Source organism: Lucilia sericata, unplaced genomic scaffold (assembly GCF_015586225.1).
Source record: "Lucilia sericata isolate MDLA Ls3-8-SP2 unplaced genomic scaffold, ASM1558622v1 Contig000274F_arrow, whole genome shotgun sequence".
Taxonomy (NCBI): Eukaryota; Metazoa; Arthropoda; class Insecta; order Diptera; family Calliphoridae; genus Lucilia; species Lucilia sericata.
In genome coordinates this window covers 276353-297448 of record NW_023994299.1, presented here as the reverse complement: position 1 = coordinate 297448, position 21096 = coordinate 276353, and the positions used below count along the sequence as shown (strand labels likewise).

General features: G+C 30.0%; 7 protein-coding genes across 9 annotated transcripts; 3 read left to right on the top strand and 4 right to left on the bottom strand.

Moving 5' to 3' along the window:
* Window positions 1–471: 471 nt before the first annotated feature.
* Window positions 472–9646, bottom strand: LOC119603093 (gamma-aminobutyric acid type B receptor subunit 2). 3 transcript variants are annotated; one of them, XM_037954976.1, is made up of 16 exons: window positions 9521–9646; window positions 8489–8506; window positions 8130–8391; window positions 7581–8062; window positions 7272–7452; window positions 6993–7211; window positions 6792–6932; window positions 6572–6726; window positions 5653–6016; window positions 5486–5596; window positions 5173–5409; window positions 3707–4073; window positions 3530–3635; window positions 2987–3299; window positions 1390–1543; window positions 676–1304 (listed from the first exon to the last, which is right to left on the bottom strand). In XM_037954976.1, the coding sequence occupies exons 3-16, from the start codon at window positions 8370–8372 to the stop codon at window positions 676–678; spliced, it is 3702 nt and encodes a 1233-aa protein (XP_037810904.1). In that variant the 5' UTR covers window positions 8373–8391; window positions 8489–8506; window positions 9521–9646. The 3 variants fall into 3 exon arrangements, with proteins under 3 accessions (XP_037810906.1, XP_037810905.1, XP_037810904.1); XM_037954978.1 differs by lacking the exon at window positions 8489–8506 and having other exon boundaries at window positions 472–1304; window positions 5185–5409; window positions 9521–9637; XM_037954977.1 differs by lacking the exon at window positions 8489–8506 and having other exon boundaries at window positions 502–1304; window positions 9521–9637.
* Window positions 9647–10225: 579 nt separating this feature from the next.
* LOC119603095 (cyclin-dependent kinase 20) lies at window positions 10226–12938 on the top strand. The gene is made up of 6 exons (XM_037954980.1): window positions 10226–10684; window positions 10749–10937; window positions 11030–11269; window positions 12398–12504; window positions 12563–12686; window positions 12753–12938. Exons 1-6 carry the CDS (start codon window positions 10484–10486, stop codon window positions 12777–12779), a joined length of 888 nt encoding a protein of 295 aa, XP_037810908.1. The 5' UTR covers window positions 10226–10483; the 3' UTR covers window positions 12780–12938.
* Window positions 12938–14242, top strand: LOC119603096 (non-structural maintenance of chromosomes element 1 homolog). Its single transcript, XM_037954981.1, has 3 exons — window positions 12938–13106; window positions 13497–13981; window positions 14041–14242. The coding sequence occupies exons 1-3, from the start codon at window positions 13007–13009 to the stop codon at window positions 14158–14160; spliced, it is 705 nt and encodes a 234-aa protein (XP_037810909.1). The 5' UTR covers window positions 12938–13006; the 3' UTR covers window positions 14161–14242.
* Window positions 14148–16033, bottom strand: LOC119603097 (DNA-directed RNA polymerase I subunit RPA12). The gene is made up of 3 exons (XM_037954982.1): window positions 15833–16033; window positions 15553–15769; window positions 14148–14309 (listed from the first exon to the last, which is right to left on the bottom strand). The coding sequence occupies exons 1-3, from the start codon at window positions 15948–15950 to the stop codon at window positions 14285–14287; spliced, it is 360 nt and encodes a 119-aa protein (XP_037810910.1). The 5' UTR covers window positions 15951–16033; the 3' UTR covers window positions 14148–14284.
* A 29-nt stretch (window positions 16034–16062) lies between these two features.
* On the bottom strand, window positions 16063–17187 carry LOC119603094 (zinc finger protein 330 homolog). The gene has a single exon (XM_037954979.1). The coding sequence runs from the start codon at window positions 17104–17106 to the stop codon at window positions 16156–16158; it is 951 nt and encodes a 316-aa protein (XP_037810907.1). The 5' UTR covers window positions 17107–17187; the 3' UTR covers window positions 16063–16155.
* Window positions 17188–18402: 1215 nt separating this feature from the next.
* LOC119603127 (protein chibby homolog 1) lies at window positions 18403–18872 on the bottom strand. Its single transcript, XM_037955025.1, has one exon. It carries the CDS (start codon window positions 18742–18744, stop codon window positions 18421–18423), a length of 324 nt encoding a protein of 107 aa, XP_037810953.1. The 5' UTR covers window positions 18745–18872; the 3' UTR covers window positions 18403–18420.
* An 89-nt stretch (window positions 18873–18961) lies between these two features.
* On the top strand, window positions 18962–21079 carry LOC119603124 (tropomyosin). Its single transcript, XM_037955022.1, has 9 exons — window positions 18962–19014; window positions 19090–19162; window positions 19255–19467; window positions 19518–19631; window positions 19813–19969; window positions 20022–20545; window positions 20610–20671; window positions 20733–20798; window positions 20868–21079. Exons 1-9 carry the CDS (start codon window positions 18977–18979, stop codon window positions 20986–20988), a joined length of 1368 nt encoding a protein of 455 aa, XP_037810950.1. The 5' UTR covers window positions 18962–18976; the 3' UTR covers window positions 20989–21079.
* Window positions 21080–21096: the final 17 nt, after the last annotated feature.

Genomic DNA, 21096 nt, shown 5'->3' with positions numbered 1-21096 from the left:
ACATTCACGAATTCTTCTTGAATTTCTACATGAATCTGGTTAATCGCCTTCACTATGTGTGTGAAAATGGACAAAAGCAGTCCCCATTTGACTCTAGCCACAATATAATACGGACTTTAAAATTTTCCAAAATTTCCAAATTTATAACGGTTTAGATAATTTTCGTTCAAAGTTAATTAATATTAAACTACAAGACATAGGCTTTAATCAGCGACTAATTTAAATCGGTTACATAGTTTGAAAAATACATAGTTTGAAATATATATTTAATGTTTTGAAATAAATCTTAATAAATATGAACTTTGAACCTCGAAAAAATCTAGACCATAAGGAATATAAATATGTACAAAATTTCGTCAAAATCAGAATTTTTGTTTCGAAATTTTATGAAATTACCCAATTGAATCTACCCCTAAATGATTCGTGAGCAAAATTTTAATTTTTTTATTTTTAAACTTTTTTTTTCTATTTGTTATAATTTTATTCGTATTTTATTTTATTTTTTCTTAGTTTTTAAAACATCAATTTAACTCTATTATATAATTATTTTATGTTTATAGGAAATTGCATGCATTTTGATAAAATTTTAATTTTGTTTTTATTTCAAATTGAATACGTTTAATTTGAGAAACAAAAAGCTTGAATTAAATTCTATTAAAATTGCTTATAAAATAATTACAAATATTCGACTATATCGCATTTAATTGATATATTAGGACAACTCTGTCCGACAACATTGCGGCCGCGATAATTGGGACTCTTTTCGGTTAATAATTTACGGAATATAGGCAATATAGCCGTTTCACCATCTAGTAATTCCGTCTCAGAACTTGCGCCGTACATGGACGAAGAATCGGTTTTCAAACCACGATGTTTACTAGAACGTTGCTTGTCGGGTGCCACATTTGGTGACGAATGATGATGTGCTGCATGTTGGATATTTGTGCGATTTACTTTACGTTGTTGTATACATTGAGTACTGGGCGGTGTTGGTTCTCGCTCTCGTTCACTATCCGTTTCACTCTGACATACTGTACCCTTTTGTGGTTTATGTCGATGTTTATTGCGATTCTTTTCCGATACGGAACGTTGTATGGGTGATGTCATTTGATCATATGTTGATGGCATGATGTGACTGTGCTCAGAGCAGCGTTGAGGACTAGCATAGTTGCGTGGTGACTGACGTGAGTGTTGTTTGGCATGCGACAGAGTATGTGTATCCCAGAGATCACTTTGCGAGACAACAAAATTTGATTTTAATGCTGAACCCATACTAACGCGACGGTTGTCTGATGCTACTGGGGCTATAGTTTGAAAATTATAAAAAATTATGGAAACATTTTTAGTTCTTCGTTCAATGTTCGTTATATTTATGTAATAAGTACTAACTTTTGACAACATTATTGTTTTTTCCGTGTCCTCCATGTGGACAAACATTATTTAGTTCACTCTGTGACGTTGATATATTTGTTGATGAATTCCTGTGATTATTATTCGAGTATTTAGTTCTTGTTGTCGGTGTTTGAGTGCCATTTTCATAGTGCTAAAATTGTAAGATTTTAATAAAGCAGATTTTTTTAAATGAATTTTTAATCATTTTATAATAATAATACCCAGCAAAAAAAGTGTGGAAAAAGATGTAGAATTTTCATCACAACTAGTAACTCGAAGTGCTTCAAATTCAGGTGAAAAACCTATGAATTTTACATTAACGTGTCATTGGAGGGATGTTGTTAATTTTTGACAACTTTGAACTACATTTAATCTTATCTTTAGAAGCTGTAAAAACCCGACATTTGTATGTCAAAAATAAACCACATTCTTTCAAGGAACGCTTAAGTAAATTTCATAGGTTTTTCATCAAAATTTGAAGTACTTCGAATATGATGTTTGTAGTGACTTTTCTACATCTCTTTCCTCATTTTTAACTGTGTTTTAATTTGTAAGGATATGTTTGGTTTATAAAAGCGAAAAGTATGCAATCGCATTTTTAGATGTGATTAAGATGTCGTTTGTAAAGTATGACATCAATTATTTTTTGCTGGGTAATAATAAAATATTTTTAAAAGTGTTAAAATAAACTCTATACCATCCCAGCAAAAAAAGACGTGCAAAAAAAGTAGTAAATGCATGGGTTGAACTGATAATGAACTGGTTCATATTTAGGGGAAACATGCATGATTTTAACATTAGCGTGTCATTGGCATGCATGTGTTCGTATTTGGAAAAATAGTTCGCCATTTAAATGAGTTCTTATAACCAATGAATATTCGATGATTCTCAAGCGAATTTTCATTGGTGCACTATATTTATTTAAAAATGCATTAATAATGGTATTTCGATTTAATTATCAATATTTAAATAATTTTTTTGTGTGATATTGATAAAAATAAAATAAGATAAAACATAACTAACTGATTTTTATTGGATTTAAATTCATGCAGAGGAAAAATACCCATTGTGTTTTAAAATCCGTTAAACAGTCTTGGTTTTTTCCTTCTCTTATTAATGTTAAAATGGACTTAATATTACTAGGTAGGTAGGTACCTACAAAAACAAAAATCTAATAAAAAATTAATGTAATTTTTAATATTTATTGTATGAAATGCACGTTTTCGTTAAATCTCCTAAGAGAATACCAAATTATAGTAAAATATTACAATTCCTATAGTGGAGTTACATGAGTGAATTTGGGTGCATTTTTCATGCCTTCACTGATGACAAATTTATTAGAATTTAGGCATGTATTTAAAACGCATTAAATAGAATACGTACAAAAGAAATCATGAAAATATCCCTTCTTCTTTAACAACTTCAAATTTTTTTTGCTGGGATAGTAACTTAAAAAAAATCGAAAATTTTAACTTATGTCAGATCGTGAGGATTCATATTGGTATTATCATTTGAATTTTTGAAAATTTGAACTTTTGTTCGAAATTTTTAAGCTTTTTAAAATAAATTTATTACTTAAAAACAAAAACATTACCCTTGAAGATGTTGTTGATTGTCTTCGCTCTCTTAAGTTAGATTCGTCACGGTGAATGTTGTTACACTCTTGTCGTTTTAAGCTAGACATTGAGCCAATACTGACATCAGTTTGAGCAGAGACCGAATTACGTTTATCAACATGACGCCTGGTATCGTTACAGATTTTTGCTTGTTGTTGCTGCTGTTGAAATTGAGCTTGCTGTTGTAGTTGTTGTTGTAACTGTTGTTGTATAGGTTGTTGCATAACTTGTTGGGGTTTTATCGTAGTTGATTGCACGGCAATACTCTCTTGGCGTTTGACATTCTTTTTACTGAAAGAAAGTTTCTTGTTTAGTATTGAAAATAACCAAATCATTTATCTATTTCTATAGAACATCTTAAACCTTTCAGTTCTGTTAAATGGAAGCGAAAGAAATTGATATTTTTATGTTACATATTTTAATGCTGTAGTAATAGTAACTTTGATCTATTTAATTTCACTCCATTTGTAGAAGGGTGAATATTTTGCATTAACTTTTAATTCGTCAGAATTATTACTTACGGTGGCAATGATGGAGCAACAGAAGTTGATTGCACTGATATTACTGTATTGTCCATTTCAACATGTGTGGACGTAACACTATCTACCGATGTTAGTTCAGTTATTTCTGTAAATTTTTTATAATAATATTAAATTATTACATAAAAATGTTCAAAAATATTTGTATATGTATATTACCAGTAGTACTGGGCATTTCCCTTCGAACAGGCGGTGCTGATAGCCTGGATGTATCATTCATACCCCCACCATTACTACCACCCAATATCGGTTCTGTATCACCTCCAATGCTACCGCCACCAGAGCCGCTCGTAACACCATCTATCCATTTTCTAGCTTCAGGTCCTAATTTCTTAATAAGAGCCTGTAACTCGTTTTCTTTTTCCATCAGGGCTTTTCGAAAACGACAATTTGTATTTTTAACATCACGCAAACGTTGCTCCAATTCGCAAACCGAAGAATCGCGACGATTTTTCGACATTGGTCGTAGTGTAGCTCTTACTCGTTTGTCGACCACTCCTTGAGGATTACGTTTCATTTCTACGAGCTATTTTTGGTATTGGAAAGAAAAACTTATTAGTAATTGTTTATTGCTGTTAAGATTGGTGTTTTAAATATTTTTGCATGAATAGTTAGAGCTATTTTATAAAGTAGTTTTTATTAGTGTTATTAATTTGGTATACTAAGAAAAATAGGCAAGCAATTTTTAGATGTATAGATTTTTAGGATATGGTTACACAAGCTATTAATTAAAATAAAACTAGATTGAGTTATTAAAATTAATATTTACTAATATATTAAGTAATTGGTATTAGTTTAAATAGAGTTTTAAGAGGTACTTATATCATTTTGGGTATTTTTTGTAAGAATACATCTCAAACGATGTTAATGATGTAATCAGATAAACATTTTTAATCCATATTTTAATGGTTAAGATATAAATGTCCACATTTATATGTACAAATTTTCCATTTTATGTACATATTGCCGATGAACCTTAAGCAGATAACCAATTTTATACAACGTAAAGGATAAATCTCTAAAAATGATATTTAATGTCATTATTATCATATAACTATTATCTAATGTAATTTATTATAAAATTGTGTTCAGTATTAATGTTTTAAAATTATGAAATGTTTTAGATCTTTTTTTATAAGAAAACTTCTTTATACTAGTTAATATTGATTGGTAGTTAATTGCAGATTTTAATCAAAGAAATGTTTGCATATCTGCCAAAACGTTTGAGAGTTATTCCTACAAAAATTTGTTCTACAAAATATTTCAATCTTTAATGAATCATACATGGAGGGAAAATATACTACTTCAGTGAATTTAAAAATACATACAATAAATAATTATTGACAATTGGGTTTATAAGCCAATATCATGTATCTATATTTTTCAAATCAATAAAATCGTATTTTGCAAAAAAAAAACACACATTCAACCATTTAAAGTTTTGGCTTCCCACTCCATGCGTTTTTCATGATTTAACTATTCATGCAGGTGTGTATTTATGATGTTTGTTTTACTAAATATTCAGTATTTGTGTCAATTTGTTTAATGTTTTTATGATTATGCATACGCCATCGTTCCAAAAAAAAAGTAGGTTATATACAAAAAAAACTACAAAACTTCCTTACTACCAGTCTTACTTTCGGTACGAACACCAAACACAAAGTTGCTGTTGTACAAAAAATTATAAAAAATGAGAGTAAGACAAAAACCAAGTCCTTGCGATCTGATAAAACTAGAGAAATAGCAGCACCCGCAATGCAAGTAATGAATACATTATAAACCGAAAATCCAATATGTTTTGAATCATTTAAAGCTGGTATTGAAACATGACGTGTTTCCCAAGCTAAAAATGCCCCAAATACCTAAAAATTTAATAAAAAAAATAACATGAAATAATTGTAATTGCGTTATGCTAAGAAAATAATATAAAAACCTTACCAGAAGTAGGCCTTTATAGGCGTAAATAATACTAACGAAAATGGTCATATGTTCCGATTGACAGTATTCATTTTCGGGTATAACTAAGACATCATCTATATGTTCATGTAACTAAAAATATTAGAAACATTATTTTATGTATTTTTTTTACAAAATTGAGTTCTTACTCTGGGTTCTAATTGTTTGGTGTCTCGATAAAATGGATCAGCAATCTGCCATGTTGTAATAATTGCTATATCTATTGCCAGCAATACTCCCACTACCATAAACAGTTGATAATCTTTTATGACTTTTTTATTTAATTTCAAATCTGTAAAGATTGAATGAACTCGCCATGTTTTCGAAAACATCGCACCGAATGCCAGACTAAAACCAGCCATTAAAATCCATGCTCTGGCTGTGCATATATAAGGAAAAGCTGCCACACTGCTCAATGTTGTATCCAGTCCCAAGAATATTACACTCAAATAGGTTAAAATACAACCTACTATTATTAAATTATTTAGATGTGGACTGGACATTTTAATATATCTGAAAACAGGAATTAAGAAATAAATTAGAATTACATGAAATTAAAAAACTTTTTCTTATTGCGTTTTCTTCTCTTGAAAATTGTGAAAATCTGTGATCACTCATATTTCCCACCAAAAATCAAGTTTTATGTAAGAATCTTTAAACTGCAGGTAGATCCTTAAATAACGCTCCAATGGAGAAATTATTAAATTGTTCTTCCATTGGAAGAAACAGTCCATAATGAAAAAATAGTAAAATCTGTCATCATTTATATTTTCCACCTAAAACTGATTTTTATATAAAAAACTTTAAATTGGGCGTAGATCCTTAAATAACACTGATCATTCATATTTCCCATCAAAAATCGATTATAATATAAGAAACATAAAATCGTCCGTAGATCCTTAAATAACCCTCCAATGGGGGAAATATTAATTGTTTAAAGAAACAGTCCATAATGAATCAGTCTATAATTATATTAAATAAACGTTGAACTTTCGACTAACCTTTTCAAAACTTAGATACAATTTTAGCAAGAAAAGAAAACGAAATTATATGAAAAAAACATCTCACCTTTGATTGCGATATTTAATATTAAATGCCAGAAATACACAGGCTATAATAACACCGATTACAGAAGCACTAGCCGATACTATATAAATGGTTAAATTAACTTGGCTATGTTCAATGTAAATTAGTGTACGATCTTTGGGTGGAGTTTTACCAACCTTAAATTTAAAATATTCATATAAGCAAAAACAAATAAAAACAGCATAAAAGAAATTTGACTTACCCATCTCACTGGTTTACCCATAGTCAAATCCAAATGACTTAATTGCGAATGATATTCTCCAATTTTTTCAGCTAAACCCAATTGAAATTGACTAATTAATATATTAGCTTTACGTTCATTATTATAAAAACGTACAGGTCCCTTAAAATTTTAAAATAATTAAAAAAATTTAATAAAATCTTTAAATTTTTAATTATTTACCGTTACACCTTCAAAAGAGGTATTTCTTAAAGCTTCGAGAAAAACACTTTCCCATTCTTTGACACGATAATCAAAATGAGTTAAAAAATCTTCACGCTTCTGAGCCACATATTGAATGGCTAATGCTGCAGCCCAGATGCCATCGTATGTGTAGCCGTGAAAACGTGAATATTCATTTCCACGCAAACTATCATATTCAGATAAATACTCATCGGCAGTCTAAAATGTTTAAAGAGTTTTCACCTAAACTTAAATTAAGGTTTTAGTTGAATAACTTACGATTCCCGCAATTGTTATGTCGCCACTCGTTGATAAGGGCAATAAGTCGACCATGATTGTACCTTCCAAAGCTGTAGATATTTCTTCAACGGTACATTCAGTATCTATGGTAGCATTCCACCATTCACCAGAATATGTAGCCATTATTAGCCATTGATAGGCACGACCATACATTTCCAATCTAATGAAAATAAATTTGAAATATTAGATAGATTTAGACCTAGAATTTAGACCTAAAGATTCACAATTTCGTGTAAATAATATCTGATTAAAAGGTTTAGAAAATTTATGAATAAAAAATCTACTTACTTATAGGCATCGCAAAAGACTTTACGTGCAAAGTGCTCATTAAAATTACCCAATATGATACGAACATCCTTTTCCCTTAACTTCTTTAGTGATTCACTCACATCATTTACAAAACTTTGTGTTTCGACCACATCCAATTCCATTGCATCTAAATCGGCCACCATGTGATTATGAGGCAATGAATAACGTGGTTCATTTTGATATAAAGTTCCAACACGAGTCCAATTGAATTCTTTTAGCAATGCTAAGCGTGGAGCATTGAATGCATTTTCTGACGGTACCACACGAAAGAAATTGGGAAAAGCATCTTTAGTAAACATGGGATGGGTATCGGCATACGATAATTGTGTCAAATGCCAGTGCTTACTGGCCTTGGCTATTGGATCGGTGACATGTGTGCATGCAGCACCAAATAACATTAGCTTATTTGGGCCGGAATGCATCATATCGAAAAAGGATTTAACGCCAACTGCTGCATTACACTAAAACATAAAATTAGAATATTTAATATTATTTAAATTTAAGAAATATGTTATAATATTCACATACTTCAGTGTCATTCCACCACATGTGCAATCTGTAGTTTGTCAATATTCTGGGATGTTCATTGACATGTGACAATGCTAATTTTACACTTGGCATAACACCACGTCCAGTATCTGAATTTTCAACACCATCGCCATAGGGAAAAAATCCAGCTATATAGACATCGGAACGTTTGGCCGTTCTGGCATTTGTGTCATTTACAGATGCCAACAACAGTATATAAAATATCAGTGCAAATTTACGCATAATGGATATTTTTGTTTATCTGTAATTATAGAACAAAATCATATTAAATTCGAAACATTATCAACTAATTACACGGTTTGACAAAATTACAAAAAGTGAATATTCTCTATACGTGCCTTGTACTGATTGAAGGTCTAGTAGATCACAACACCATATTTAGAATTTTTAATATACTCCGAAAATCGGAGACGAAAAAATATTGAGAAAAACGATTTAAAAGTTTTGAAAATTATAAAATTTTATGAAATAATATTAAAATTTAATGAAAATATTTTTGGCGGAGATAGCCCAGATGTATGTATGTATGTATGTATGTATGTATGTATGTATGTATGTATGTATGTATGTATGTATGTATGTATGTATGTATGTATGTATGTATGTATGTATGTATGTATGTATGAATGTATGTATGTATGTATATGGCAATGAAATTAGCACATAAAACTGAGTGGTTTATCATGTTACAGCAGCAAACCCTTCCTAAGTATTTTGTACTAAAAAAGGGTATTTTGTTTATTTTTTATTATATTTAAAAAAAGCATATCATTCCTAATCAATTGGAACAAACGATATCTCATTTTAATTGGAAGAATCTTTACCAAAACAAACAAATATGTAAAAATCGATCGGATTAAAGAATTTTGAAATACAAATCATTATGTAAAACTACAATTGAAATAATCATGTACGGTTTTCCATGTAAATCTTGTGTGCAATGTTTCAAGTTGGCACAATTGGCACATACACATAATATACCTACATAGACCCGTTGAAGAATTTAATAAAAAATTGTGATCTTTTTAATTTTTAAACAAAATCGATTTTTATATACATAATAAACATCAAATCGAAAAACTTTTGTTGTGCAAATTTCCATTTAACGTAGACTTTTTTTAATAGAAAAACTTTTCTATTCCTATCGTATAAAATAATATTGAAACTAATTTATGTACTTGTAATTCATTCATAAAGAAAAACCCAAGGTTATAATTTGAATTAATTATTTTCAATTTATATTGATTTTTCGCTATGTTATATTCACAAAATATAAATTAATATTATAAATTGTATATTGGAAACGATTTTAATTAAAAATCAGCAAATATTATTTATTTTATAAAATATAAGATTTAAGATTTACTTACAATTGTGAATTAAAATTTATTTAAAATCATTTTTATTGAATAATTTTACTCTAACAAAATGACAAATTTTTGCAGTCGAATGAAAATTGTGTATCCTTATAAAGTGACAACTATGACAGATGACAGTTAAAGAAAAAACGAAATTCCTTGGCAGGAACCAAAGTAAATTAATAAAGTAGCATCACTTGAACAGCTGACTATTTTTTTTAAACTAGATAAATGAAGCAAATTGTCAAAGTTTGTTTTGAAAATTGTTAACATTGTTTACGTCGCCATTTTTAAATTGTGTTTTGCTATTTGTTAAAATTTGTGAAAAGTTGAAAAAGTGAATTAAAAGTGGTTTTAAAGTATTTTAAAAGTGTAATAAATTGTATAATATATAATAATATAATTAAATCGTTAATATTTTTAACTTAAAAGTAATATTTTTTATTTATGTTTTGTTCACATTGTTGTTCAAGGAAATTTTATTTTGACACAATCTTAAATTATTCCAAAAACAAAATACATGTGGTTGTTGTAGATGTTGTTGTACAACAAGAGATGTCGCTACTTTATTAATATACTTTGGCAGGAACCTATTGGCATGCGTGAAATATTGACATTTCGCAACAGGTTTGTTTATAAACAAACAATATTTCATTCACTATTACTTGTGGATACTTTTTTTGCCCTTTGTTGTGATAACGGTAAGTGGTAAACAAATGTAAGATATCGGAAGGGTGGTTTTGCATTGGGGTCTATGACCTTAAATACAAATATTATAAAAACAAAGCAATAAAAATACATGCAATGTCAAAATTATACCGCTAAAAGAAACATTTTGTAAAATTAAATAACAACAATTCGGTTGTCATTGGCAACAATTGGTCAAACATTTACATACATACATATGTTCACATTTATATACCAAACAACTGGTACAAATAGTGTAAATTGAAGTTTTCATAAGGAATAACTAAAATGGAAGATTACGCTCCAAGTCGTTACAAAATGTTGGAAAAAATCGGTGAAGGTGTTCATGGTTGTGTATTTAAAGCTTTAGATTTACAACGTAATCGTACAGTTGCCATTAAAAAGGTAGCTTTAAAAAATAAGTTCGGTAACATTTCCCTAAATACTTTACGTGAAATAAAAACCTTGCAATTATCAAAATGTGAATATGTGAGTATTATTTATTCCGTGTTGGTGTTCTATCCATAAATTTATAGTTTATGATTTTCTTCAGATTATCAATATTTTAGATTTATTTCCGGATCTTATTGGTTTATCATTAGTACTGGAATATATGCCAGAAACATTATATGGTAAATTAAAAAATGAACTAAATCCCTTAAGTAGACAACAAGTGCGCAAATTTTCTTTAATGATGTTAAATGGCATTGAATATCTTCATAGTTTGGATATAATTCACAGAGTTAGTATAAATAATTTAACTTATTTCACCTGTCCCCAATTATAACTTTATGTATTTTTCACTTATTATTTTTAAAACTTTTCGATTTTTAGGATATTAAACCTGCCAATTTATTGATAAGCGAAAATGAAGTTTTAAAAATTTCTGACTTTGGTTTGGCGCGACTGTATTTTCCTGAGGAAGAATCAAGATTATATTCACCACAAGTTTCTACACGATGGTATCGTGCTCCCGAAATATTGTGGGGTAGTCAAAAATATGGTCCTCCAGTTGATATGTGGGCGGCTGGTTGTGTTATTGCGGAAATGTTAAGAGGTGTACCATTATTCGCAGTAAGTTTAAACAAATTTTTTTTATGGTTTAGTATATAAATCAATGAATTTTAACTAATATTTTACTCATATTCTATGTTACTCAGATTTTCAGTGTTTTCTTAATTGAATCTAATCCACTTCATAGATAAAGAATTAATTATGATCGCAGAGTTTTTCATTTCTTCCCAGCAAAAAATAATGGAAGTCATACTTTATAATTGGTATCTTAATCACACCTTAAAATACGATTACATATTTTTCGATTGCATATTTTAATAATTCAAGAATTCCTTATAACTTAAACCCCAGATAAAAATAAGGAAAATTATGTAGAAAAGTCACTGGTGAAAAAACAATGATATTTAAATAAGCGTGTCATAGGAAGAATGTGATTTATTTTTGGTATCGAAATATCAGATTTTTAATGCTTCTAAAAATAAGGCGACACTTATTAAAAACGTATTTTTAATTTTTTTTCACTTTTGGTAAATTTTGTTCCAATAGCAATAACATATTGTTTGTTCCAATTGAGTTAATATTGGGAATGATATAAGAATCATCAAAATACTCTTTTTCAGTCCAAAATTTATTATAAAAAATTAAAATTTTCCCAATTTTACATCCAAATATTTTTCATTTTTGTAGTTTTTGAAAAACGGTATTTTGTTGCTTTCTATTTTTACAAATAAAATCCGTCATTTTGAGAAAAACTCCAAACTTATAGATAATAGCTCAGCCCTGAAATATGGATTCAAGGCAGCTGCTTCTTCATATGAGTCGTGCCAAGCCCCCTATTGTATGCCAATTTATTAATGTTCAAATTTATGACAGGATCCTTCGTGCGAAATTTGAGGATTCTAGTTCTAATGGTTTCCCAGATGTAATAAAAATTGAGCAATAACTGGCAAAAAATCGATTTTTCCCCTTATAAATGCACTTAATAACTTCAGAGTCGTTGCGTCGCCTGTTAACGTTATCCTATCAGCATAATTTTTTCATGATATAAAGTTTTACAACCCAAAGAACAATTATAGAAGGGGAAACGGCCTGTCGGACAAATATTTTTCCTTCATACAAGCTTGGATCACTCTAATGTGTATATGTAATATAAATATAATATTAAAACTAATTTATTTCTTTACATAGGGCACCACCGATATTGAACAATTGGCTTTAGTCATTCGTACATTAGGTACTCCACGCTTAAACGAATGGCCAGATTTAACATCTTTGCCTGATTACAATAAAATTAGGTAATAAATATCAATAATTTTTGTTTTTTTAATTTATTAAAAAAATTATATTCTTAAGATTTCCTAATGCAGTGGGTATATATTGGGATAATCTCTTTCCTAGTTGTACGCATGCAGTTGAAATAAACTTGGTATCCAATCTTGTTGTTTATAACCCCAAAAATCGTTTAAAAGCTTCTGAAGTAAGTTGTAATTTTGTTTTTACATTTTTGAAAATAATATATATAATTTTTAATTATTTTTTGCAGGCCACAAAACATGACTATTTTCATTGAGAATATTATGAATTTATGGATTAGTTTTAAATTAAATAAAAATAACGGCACGTTTTTAAACAATTTTAACAACCCTGCTTTATATTAATCTGGCAGCGCAATTTTTTTTAACCATCTGGTTTCTTATACCTAATTAAATATGGCATCATCACACTTTGTTTACTTTAATATTTTTTGTTTGCCGCAACATCAAGTTTTATAGAAATCGATGAAATAGTATTAAAAATATGGAACAAGTTAAAAAACAATTGCTGCAAGCGTCAATAAACTATGGTTCTATGCCTATGGATACTGTCAAAACTATTGTTTTCGCGCTTTGTGATGCATGTAAGTTGTAGTGAAGGCTATACCTATAAATAAAAATTGTGCTACTTCCACTGGATTAGTCCTTAAATTCATTGGAGAAAATAGCTTGTAACGATAGCATGTCCACTTACTGTTGAAGGCATCAGCCATGTTTTGTGTGTAGTTGCTGGGGTTTACAGCCCTTGGTACGTAAAACCGGCTGTCGGGGAATGTCATGTCATGTTTTGTCCAAACTAGTGTTTGAACTTATTTTCTGCGAAATCTGTTCTTTTGTTTCTGTTATGCACTGTAGGCAATCTCAAACGTATCTAAGTATGTTATATGTTTAAAGGTCTCCTAATATGCCTGGAAAAGCATTTAACTATAAAATATCCTATCATAAACATATCATTTAAAGATTTTAATTTACAGACGATCTTCATCAACCTACCGAATTGAATGCTATAAAAGGAATAATTGTTGAAATCGATACAGAAATACGAAAATATGATCAGACATTACAATTTGTTAAACATCCATTGAATGGTCAAGAATATTTGGTATTTGCTCTATTGTTAACCAATCAGGCTTGTAAATTTCAACCAAATTATACTGATACTGAACGAAAATATTTCTACAAACTCTTAGAAACTTTGGCAAGTAGTGATGATTATGGTATTGAATGGAATAATATATACACCGTAGCCAATCAATTACCAGCAAATGCTCAACATCCGTTATCGAAAGAACGTATACAAGAACTGGAGAACATCTGGGTGTCTCAAGGCTATTTTTTGGCGGTTGAAGATAAAATTTACTTCGGTCCTCGTACTATGCTTGAGTATGGCAAATATTTAAAAAATAATTTTTCAGATGTTATTACCGATTGTGTTTTATGCAATAAAATTGTTTACTGGGTGAGTTACAGATTATATATTAACGATTAGCTTTAAATAATTTATATATTTGTCTTTAGGATGTAAAATGTTCAGAATGTGAAGTAAAGCTTCATCGCGATTGTATACGAAAATATTTAATAAAAAAGTCTACATGTCCTAGTTGCAAAAAGACTTGGAACACTCGTTTAAGTTTATAATAATTTATTATTACTCACTTTATTTTATGTTATATTTCGAGTTCAAATAAAAATATATGTACAGAATTTTAATAAAAAAAAATTATTGTTTTTTGTTTTGATAAGTATAGAACTAAATATTAAACTACGAGTTTTCTGACTCCTTGAATCTGAAAATAAAAAAGTTATTACAATAATTAATAATGGTTTAAATTATTTATACAAAATGCAAAATTATGTAATGAAATTTAAAATTTGTAAATGTTAGCGATAATTCCCTTGTTTCCTGGACTAATCAGATTTAAAGGATTAGTAATAGCTACTAAAATCACCAGTTTTAAAACACAGTCGAGTAATTTTTTGAAGGGCACCTTATATGGGGTCAATTATGGACCGATCCACATAAAGTTTGATAGAGAGATTTTTGCATCATTGAAGCTTATGTGTGTCGAATTGCATCACTATACTCGTATTTTTAAGCCAGCAATGAGCGTTAAACCAATTTTCTGAAGGGGCCTTATATGGGGGGTAGGGTCAATTATGGACCAATCCATATAAAATTTATTTTATTCATTTATTTGGTAGGGTGCTTTTGGATCAAATGAAACTTATTTATGCCGAATTCGCTATATTCGTACTTTTGAAACAGATATGCCCATTAATGCTATTTTTCGGGGGTCCACTTGTATGGGGGTTATCCGAAAACGTGGACCGATATTGCCCATTTTTAATACCATAGAAACATTACCTATAGAGAATATTTGTGGAAAATTTCAATCCTCTATCTCGCTCCGTTCGGACTCTTTCGTGGTTTCAACAGACGGACGGAAAGACAGACATGGGTCTATGACCAATATTTCGATGTGTTACAAACGGAATGACAAAATCAATATACCCCCAATCTTTTTTGATGGTCGGTATAATTATGCTCTTTTGGCCAAAATATGTGCTAAGATATCGATGCCATCTTAATTTATTCTTATACGTGTAATAATATTGTCCATGAGTCCATACGACAAACCGTAATACATGCATATTTTGGTTTTCATGTTTATAATGCTTCAGTTGAAATGTGAGATTTGTCACTCAGTATGAAAACCAAAGTCGTGTTTTTGTTACCCTTCTCCAAATGTAACTTTGTTTATTTTATAATGATTCCCAAAAGCCTAATACACTTCTAAATTAAACATCAATGTATAATATATTCCCCTTTATGATATTTTCTTAAAACGGTATATCTCACGAAGGGACAACGCTAACTCTTAAACATTTTGGGAAACAATATACGACTTAACAAAGTATATTTTGGGAAGGTTAACCCAAGCGCTACTTTATGTTAATGTAATGTACATACATATTTCTCAAATTTTTAATTTAGTAATTAGGTTAATAGATATAACATAATAAACTTACTTGCATTTTAAACAAGTAAAAAATACTGTTTGTCCTTCATCGGCCGATCGTAATTGTAGTGTAGCATATGACATCTTATCGTGACCACATTTGGGACATTTACGTTCTACAACTGGACCATCTGGACTTGAATCTTTTTCCTGTTTCGTTTTTATGACCTTTTCGGGGTCGTAGTTGTTGAAATGAATTGTATACTCGACAATTTGATCACCAAAAACTAGAAATATTTTCGATTAGCTTACAATACTAACATGAAATAAATATATTGTAGATTGAATACCATCAGCTTTATACGATTTTTTACAGTTATAACAGACTACATCCTTAGAACTATCCAAAGGTGGTAATATGGAACCACAAGTAGGGCAGAATCCAGGTGTTGACGTAAATAATTCCATCTTTTGGAAAACAACACAATAAATAAAATATGTACGCGAAAGTTAAATGAACTATTAATGCACGTGTGAAGTGTGTGAACGTGATGCCAGATTTATAAGAAAATAACAAAACTCATTTTTCAACACTGTATTTATTCAAATGCAACCAATAAAATAAACACAATTTTTTCCAAATATCAAACTTGCATAATTTTATTTTAATGACTTATGATGATTTTTTGCTGCTATCAACATTTTGTTCTTTCTTTTCATCCTCTTCGCTAGCTTGCGATTCTTCACTTTCTTCATCCGACTCGTCTTCTTCATAGTCATCATCATCTTCATCATCATCGTCGTCGTCTTCATATTCATCTTGACCGTAACCAGAAGTTGAAGCACCCCCTCCATAACTATAAAAACCACCGCCACCGTAATCATCATCGCTATCTCCATAAGCGCCACCTTGCTGTTGACGTCCAAACTTATGCGACCGTGTAGACATACTCAAGTCCTTTGTGACAGATGTTTCGTAATTACACTTTGGACATGGTATTGGCTTGTTCTTTTCATACTTAAAGCCTTTGCGCTTTACGTGATCTTCACAATAGCAAGTTTTACAACGTAAACATGAATATTGTCCCAAACGATTACACGACTGACATTTGTAGTTTTCACTCTCCAAGACTTGACACGAAGCTTGATGCTCAAATTGGTCGTCCTCACATAAAAACCCCTCACAAAATGAGCATTTGAAAATTCTACCGCCATGATCCCATACGCCTCTTTCGCATTCCAAACAAATAGCATTTTGGAGTGGGCAAGTGCAAGCGTGTGACTGCAAGCATTTGCGGCCGTGGCACACCCATGCTTCGCAAAAGTCACAAATTGCGCCCACCATTCCAAGGCCCGTGGTATAAACGCCAGCATGTTTGACAACACAGTCTCCAGTCTTTAGCATGCACTTGACTTTGCCACACTGGGCACATATTGGTAAGCGTTGCAATGATTGGCAGAAATAACAAAATGCTCTTGATTTTTGCTTACGTTCGCATTTATCACATTCCATCGGTGCATTGCATGGCAAATCGGCAAGTGGTATTTCTCGACTGCGAATTTCTTTAAGCCGCAATTTCTGTTTTTCGGCCTTTTTCCGTTGTCCTGTTTTTTTCTTGGGCATTTTTTAACTGGACGTCTGCAGGAGCAACTTTTCTATTATTCGATGATGATGATAATACGATGACAGAAGAAAATACAGTGTTGTAAAACAGCGGCTATGAATATGATCTTCTTCTTAGTAACAGACATTCAGTATAAAATGGTATATAAAGATAAATAAATGGATGGATTATTCTTAAATATAAATGGCATACAACTTTAACTGTATTAAATTAGAAATTGGACTTTTTGAACTAAAAATATTATTAATTAGTTTATTCTATGAATTTTGACTTTTAATCCAACAGAATAGAATAGGCTTGAACACAATTTCCTTTGAACCATTAGCACATAATTTTTTCTTCATATCGACGGGGCCGCCCTAATATGCATATTTTAATGGCCGTTACGATGGTTTTTGCAGTAGCTTTCTAATATATAACTGTATGTATGTATGTATGTATGTATGTATGTATGTATGTATGTATGTATGTATGTATGTATGTATGTATGTATGTATGTATGTATGTATGTATGTATGTATGTATGTATGTATGTATGTATGTATGTATGTATGTATGTATGTATGTATGTTTGGACTTTACATACAAAATAAGTATTAAAAGTCGCATATCTCAGAAACAACAACAACCAGAATCCTGAAATTTTGTAGAAACAACTTTGTCATCCACATGTTGGTAAAATGGGCAGCCTAGCTACAGTGGGCGTGGTACCTCCCACACAAAGAAAATCTTAAATTAGTATATCTGTGAAAATATAACAGATAGATTCCTCAATTTTTTTCGAATCCACTTTAGTATCGACATGAATATTGAGGAAAAAAATGGACGGACTAGCAACTGAGGGCATGGCACTTTCCATAGGAATTAAATACAAAAATTCGTTTATCTGGGAAACTGTTAGAATCGTAAAATTTTGCACGAAGGACTTTAACATCCATGTGAATATTTGAAAGAAAAATCGGCGGACTTTCATAAGGGACCTTGGTACCACTCTAACTAAACACAAAAATTCATATATAAAAATTCATACCTCGAAAACTGTTAGAGCTAGATTCTTTAAAAATGGTAAAGTAAGAAACCCACTTTATATAGATTTTAGGGTAACAAAGCACAATGGGTATAGCTAGTATGAACATATGTATGTATATAAATTATAAAAATACAGGAACACTAATAACGTCCTGCTGAAATATGTATACAATGTTTGTTCAAATTTAATGCGTAGTTCTTGAATAAATCGATTACGGACGAGAAAATTAGGTTTAATGTACATATATGTACCTACATATATTTATTTCACATTTTTTCAATATTTAATTAATTTTCTTTAAAGAATTTAACTCTGTAGCATGTTCAGCAAGAAGATCAAGCAACACTTCAATTTTCAAATCACACATATTGTTCTCCTCCTCCAAAGCCTTTAAGCGACGATTTAAACGAACAACATCATCAACATCTCCCTTGCGGGCAGCATAAATCCAAATACCATCAGCGAAGCGTAATTCCTTATTACCCAAATTTAGAATAATTTGCTTGTAATCGTCTAATTCTTCGTTGACCATAGGACATGAATTATTATTTCTAGATATACGCGGTGGAATAGGTTTTGATTCGAATTTTTTATTAAATAAAGGCATTATTTTCTTTTAATTATTTTATTTATCACTGACGTTGTTAAATGCTCTAATTTTATTTTAAAGTATGTATATATTTAATTAAAACCATGGCAACATATTTTGACCAATAGTTGTGCAATTGGGGTTGACCAAACAACACAAACAGGTGCAATTGTCCAGTATAGTAAGTTTTTACTTATAATAATCACAAGTGCATACATTTAAATAACAACCTTTTAAAATCTAATGAGAAATGGAAACAAAGACAAGTTTAGGAAACTATTATTCCAAGTACATTTACAATAGTAGCCCAAAAATAATTATTTTGTACAATAACTTTTTGTACTTTCTTTTTTGAATATGTAGCAACTTAAATGAAATCACAAAATGCTGTGAAAAATTAATTACGGAAACTCAGTGTGACATAGAAATTTTTCGGGTGTGTTGTCAAAATATTTGTATTCAATCATTATATTCATAGTTTTATTTTATATTTATTTTAAAACAAACAAATAATCTGACCATATGCAGAATGAACAGCAGCAGCTTCAAAAACAAATTCGGGAGATTGTAGCTGAAAATAATCGGATAAATACACACCTAGAAGTGTTAAAAAGTGCTACGAGTACTATTGCTCCATCAGCCTTAAAAACAAGTGGCGAGTCGAGAGATGATGCTACTAGAGAAAAGTTAACCAATGAAGCATTTCAAAATGTTAAAAAACAAATTGATTATTTGCAAGCGGTATAAAAAATTTAATCATCAGTATCATATTTTAATTATTATTTTTTTAGGAAAACAACGACTTACGATCTCTGAATAAAACATTTCAGAAGACTATAAATAATCTTGAAAAAGAAATTCAAAACTACCGTAATCAACTTTTTAATACAACTTCAGTTTGTGAAGTAAGTGTATATAAGTGTATGTATATCAGATATGATATCAGAGCATTATAATACAGTAGTATTGTAGAGCTATGATATCAGAGTACCCTGAGGAACAGGATTGTTTGTTTATTAACTAGTTGAAAATTGTGGAAATTTGAACCGTGAATATTAGAAAGATTTATATTTCTTTTTCTTTAAGGTAAAACATAAATTTGCCACTGCCATTAAATTACTAGAGAGCACTATAATTAGTCAAAAAACTGAGTTAAAAGAACAGTCACAAACTATAGAAAATTTGTTTGAGCAGAAAAAACTTCTAAGAGATCGTATTGAAAAAGTAGAGAAATCCCTCGAAGGTAAACATTTTTTAATAGTGTATTCATCGTTGTAAAAAATGTTTATATTTAGATAAAACAAAAGAACTTGAAAAATTGGCCGGTTCCAAGGAATCTATTGATAAACTTCAGGAACAACTTGATGAAACCGAACGGCATAACAAAGAATTGCAAAAGTCTTTGAAAATCTCGCGACAATCTATAGAAGAGAGACTTAAACGAGAACAGAGTGCTTTACAAAAGGTACAAGAGGCTTTAAACATAGCCGAAGCAGCAGTAGCCGATAAAGAAGAAGCTTTAAAAAGAGAAAGAGTTGTAAAGGAAGAATGTGACAACATAGCATCTACAATAGGACAGGTAATGGATGAGGCTGCACGTAAAGTGGAAAAAGATATGGAGGCAATAAAGAATAAATATATCGACAAAGAAAGGCTCTTAAATGAGGAAAAATCTAAACTTAATGGTGAAATACAAAATCAAAAAAAATTTATACAAATATTGGATACGAGATGTAATCGTTTTCAACAAAAATATAAAGATGCCATTAAGGAAAATGCTAATTTATCAGATCAATTGGAACAAACTGCTAAAACTTTGGTAAATTTTATATAATATATAATAAGATTTATACGATAATAAGTAACATATTTCAAAACTTTAGTATGAAATGGAGGAAAAGATAAAGCAACTAGAATTTCAAAACCAACAAGCTAATTTTCAAAAGTAAGTGCTAATTGTGAAAAAATATTACATAGCTTTTTAAAAATAATTTTTTATGAACTAGACGCTCAGCTGATCAGGAAAGTGAGATACAACATTACGTTAAAACTAATCGTGTTTTAAAGGAGAGGTAAATGAAATTTTATTAATGAAATTAATATATTTATAAGTACTTAACCTATTTAATGGATTTTAATAGGTACAAAACGTTTCTTAATGATTTAACTGAAAATTTTGAAAAGAAAATTTATAATTTGCAAGATGAAGTGGCCCGCTTAAAAGCTGAAAACCAAGCATTTAAATTACAAAAAAAATCATAGCGAAAAAGTAAATGAAAAATGTGAGAAGTTCTTACACACAAATTTTTAATATCTCAATAAAATCTGTAAATCTTAATTATTATTATTACTTTTTTTTATTTTTTATAA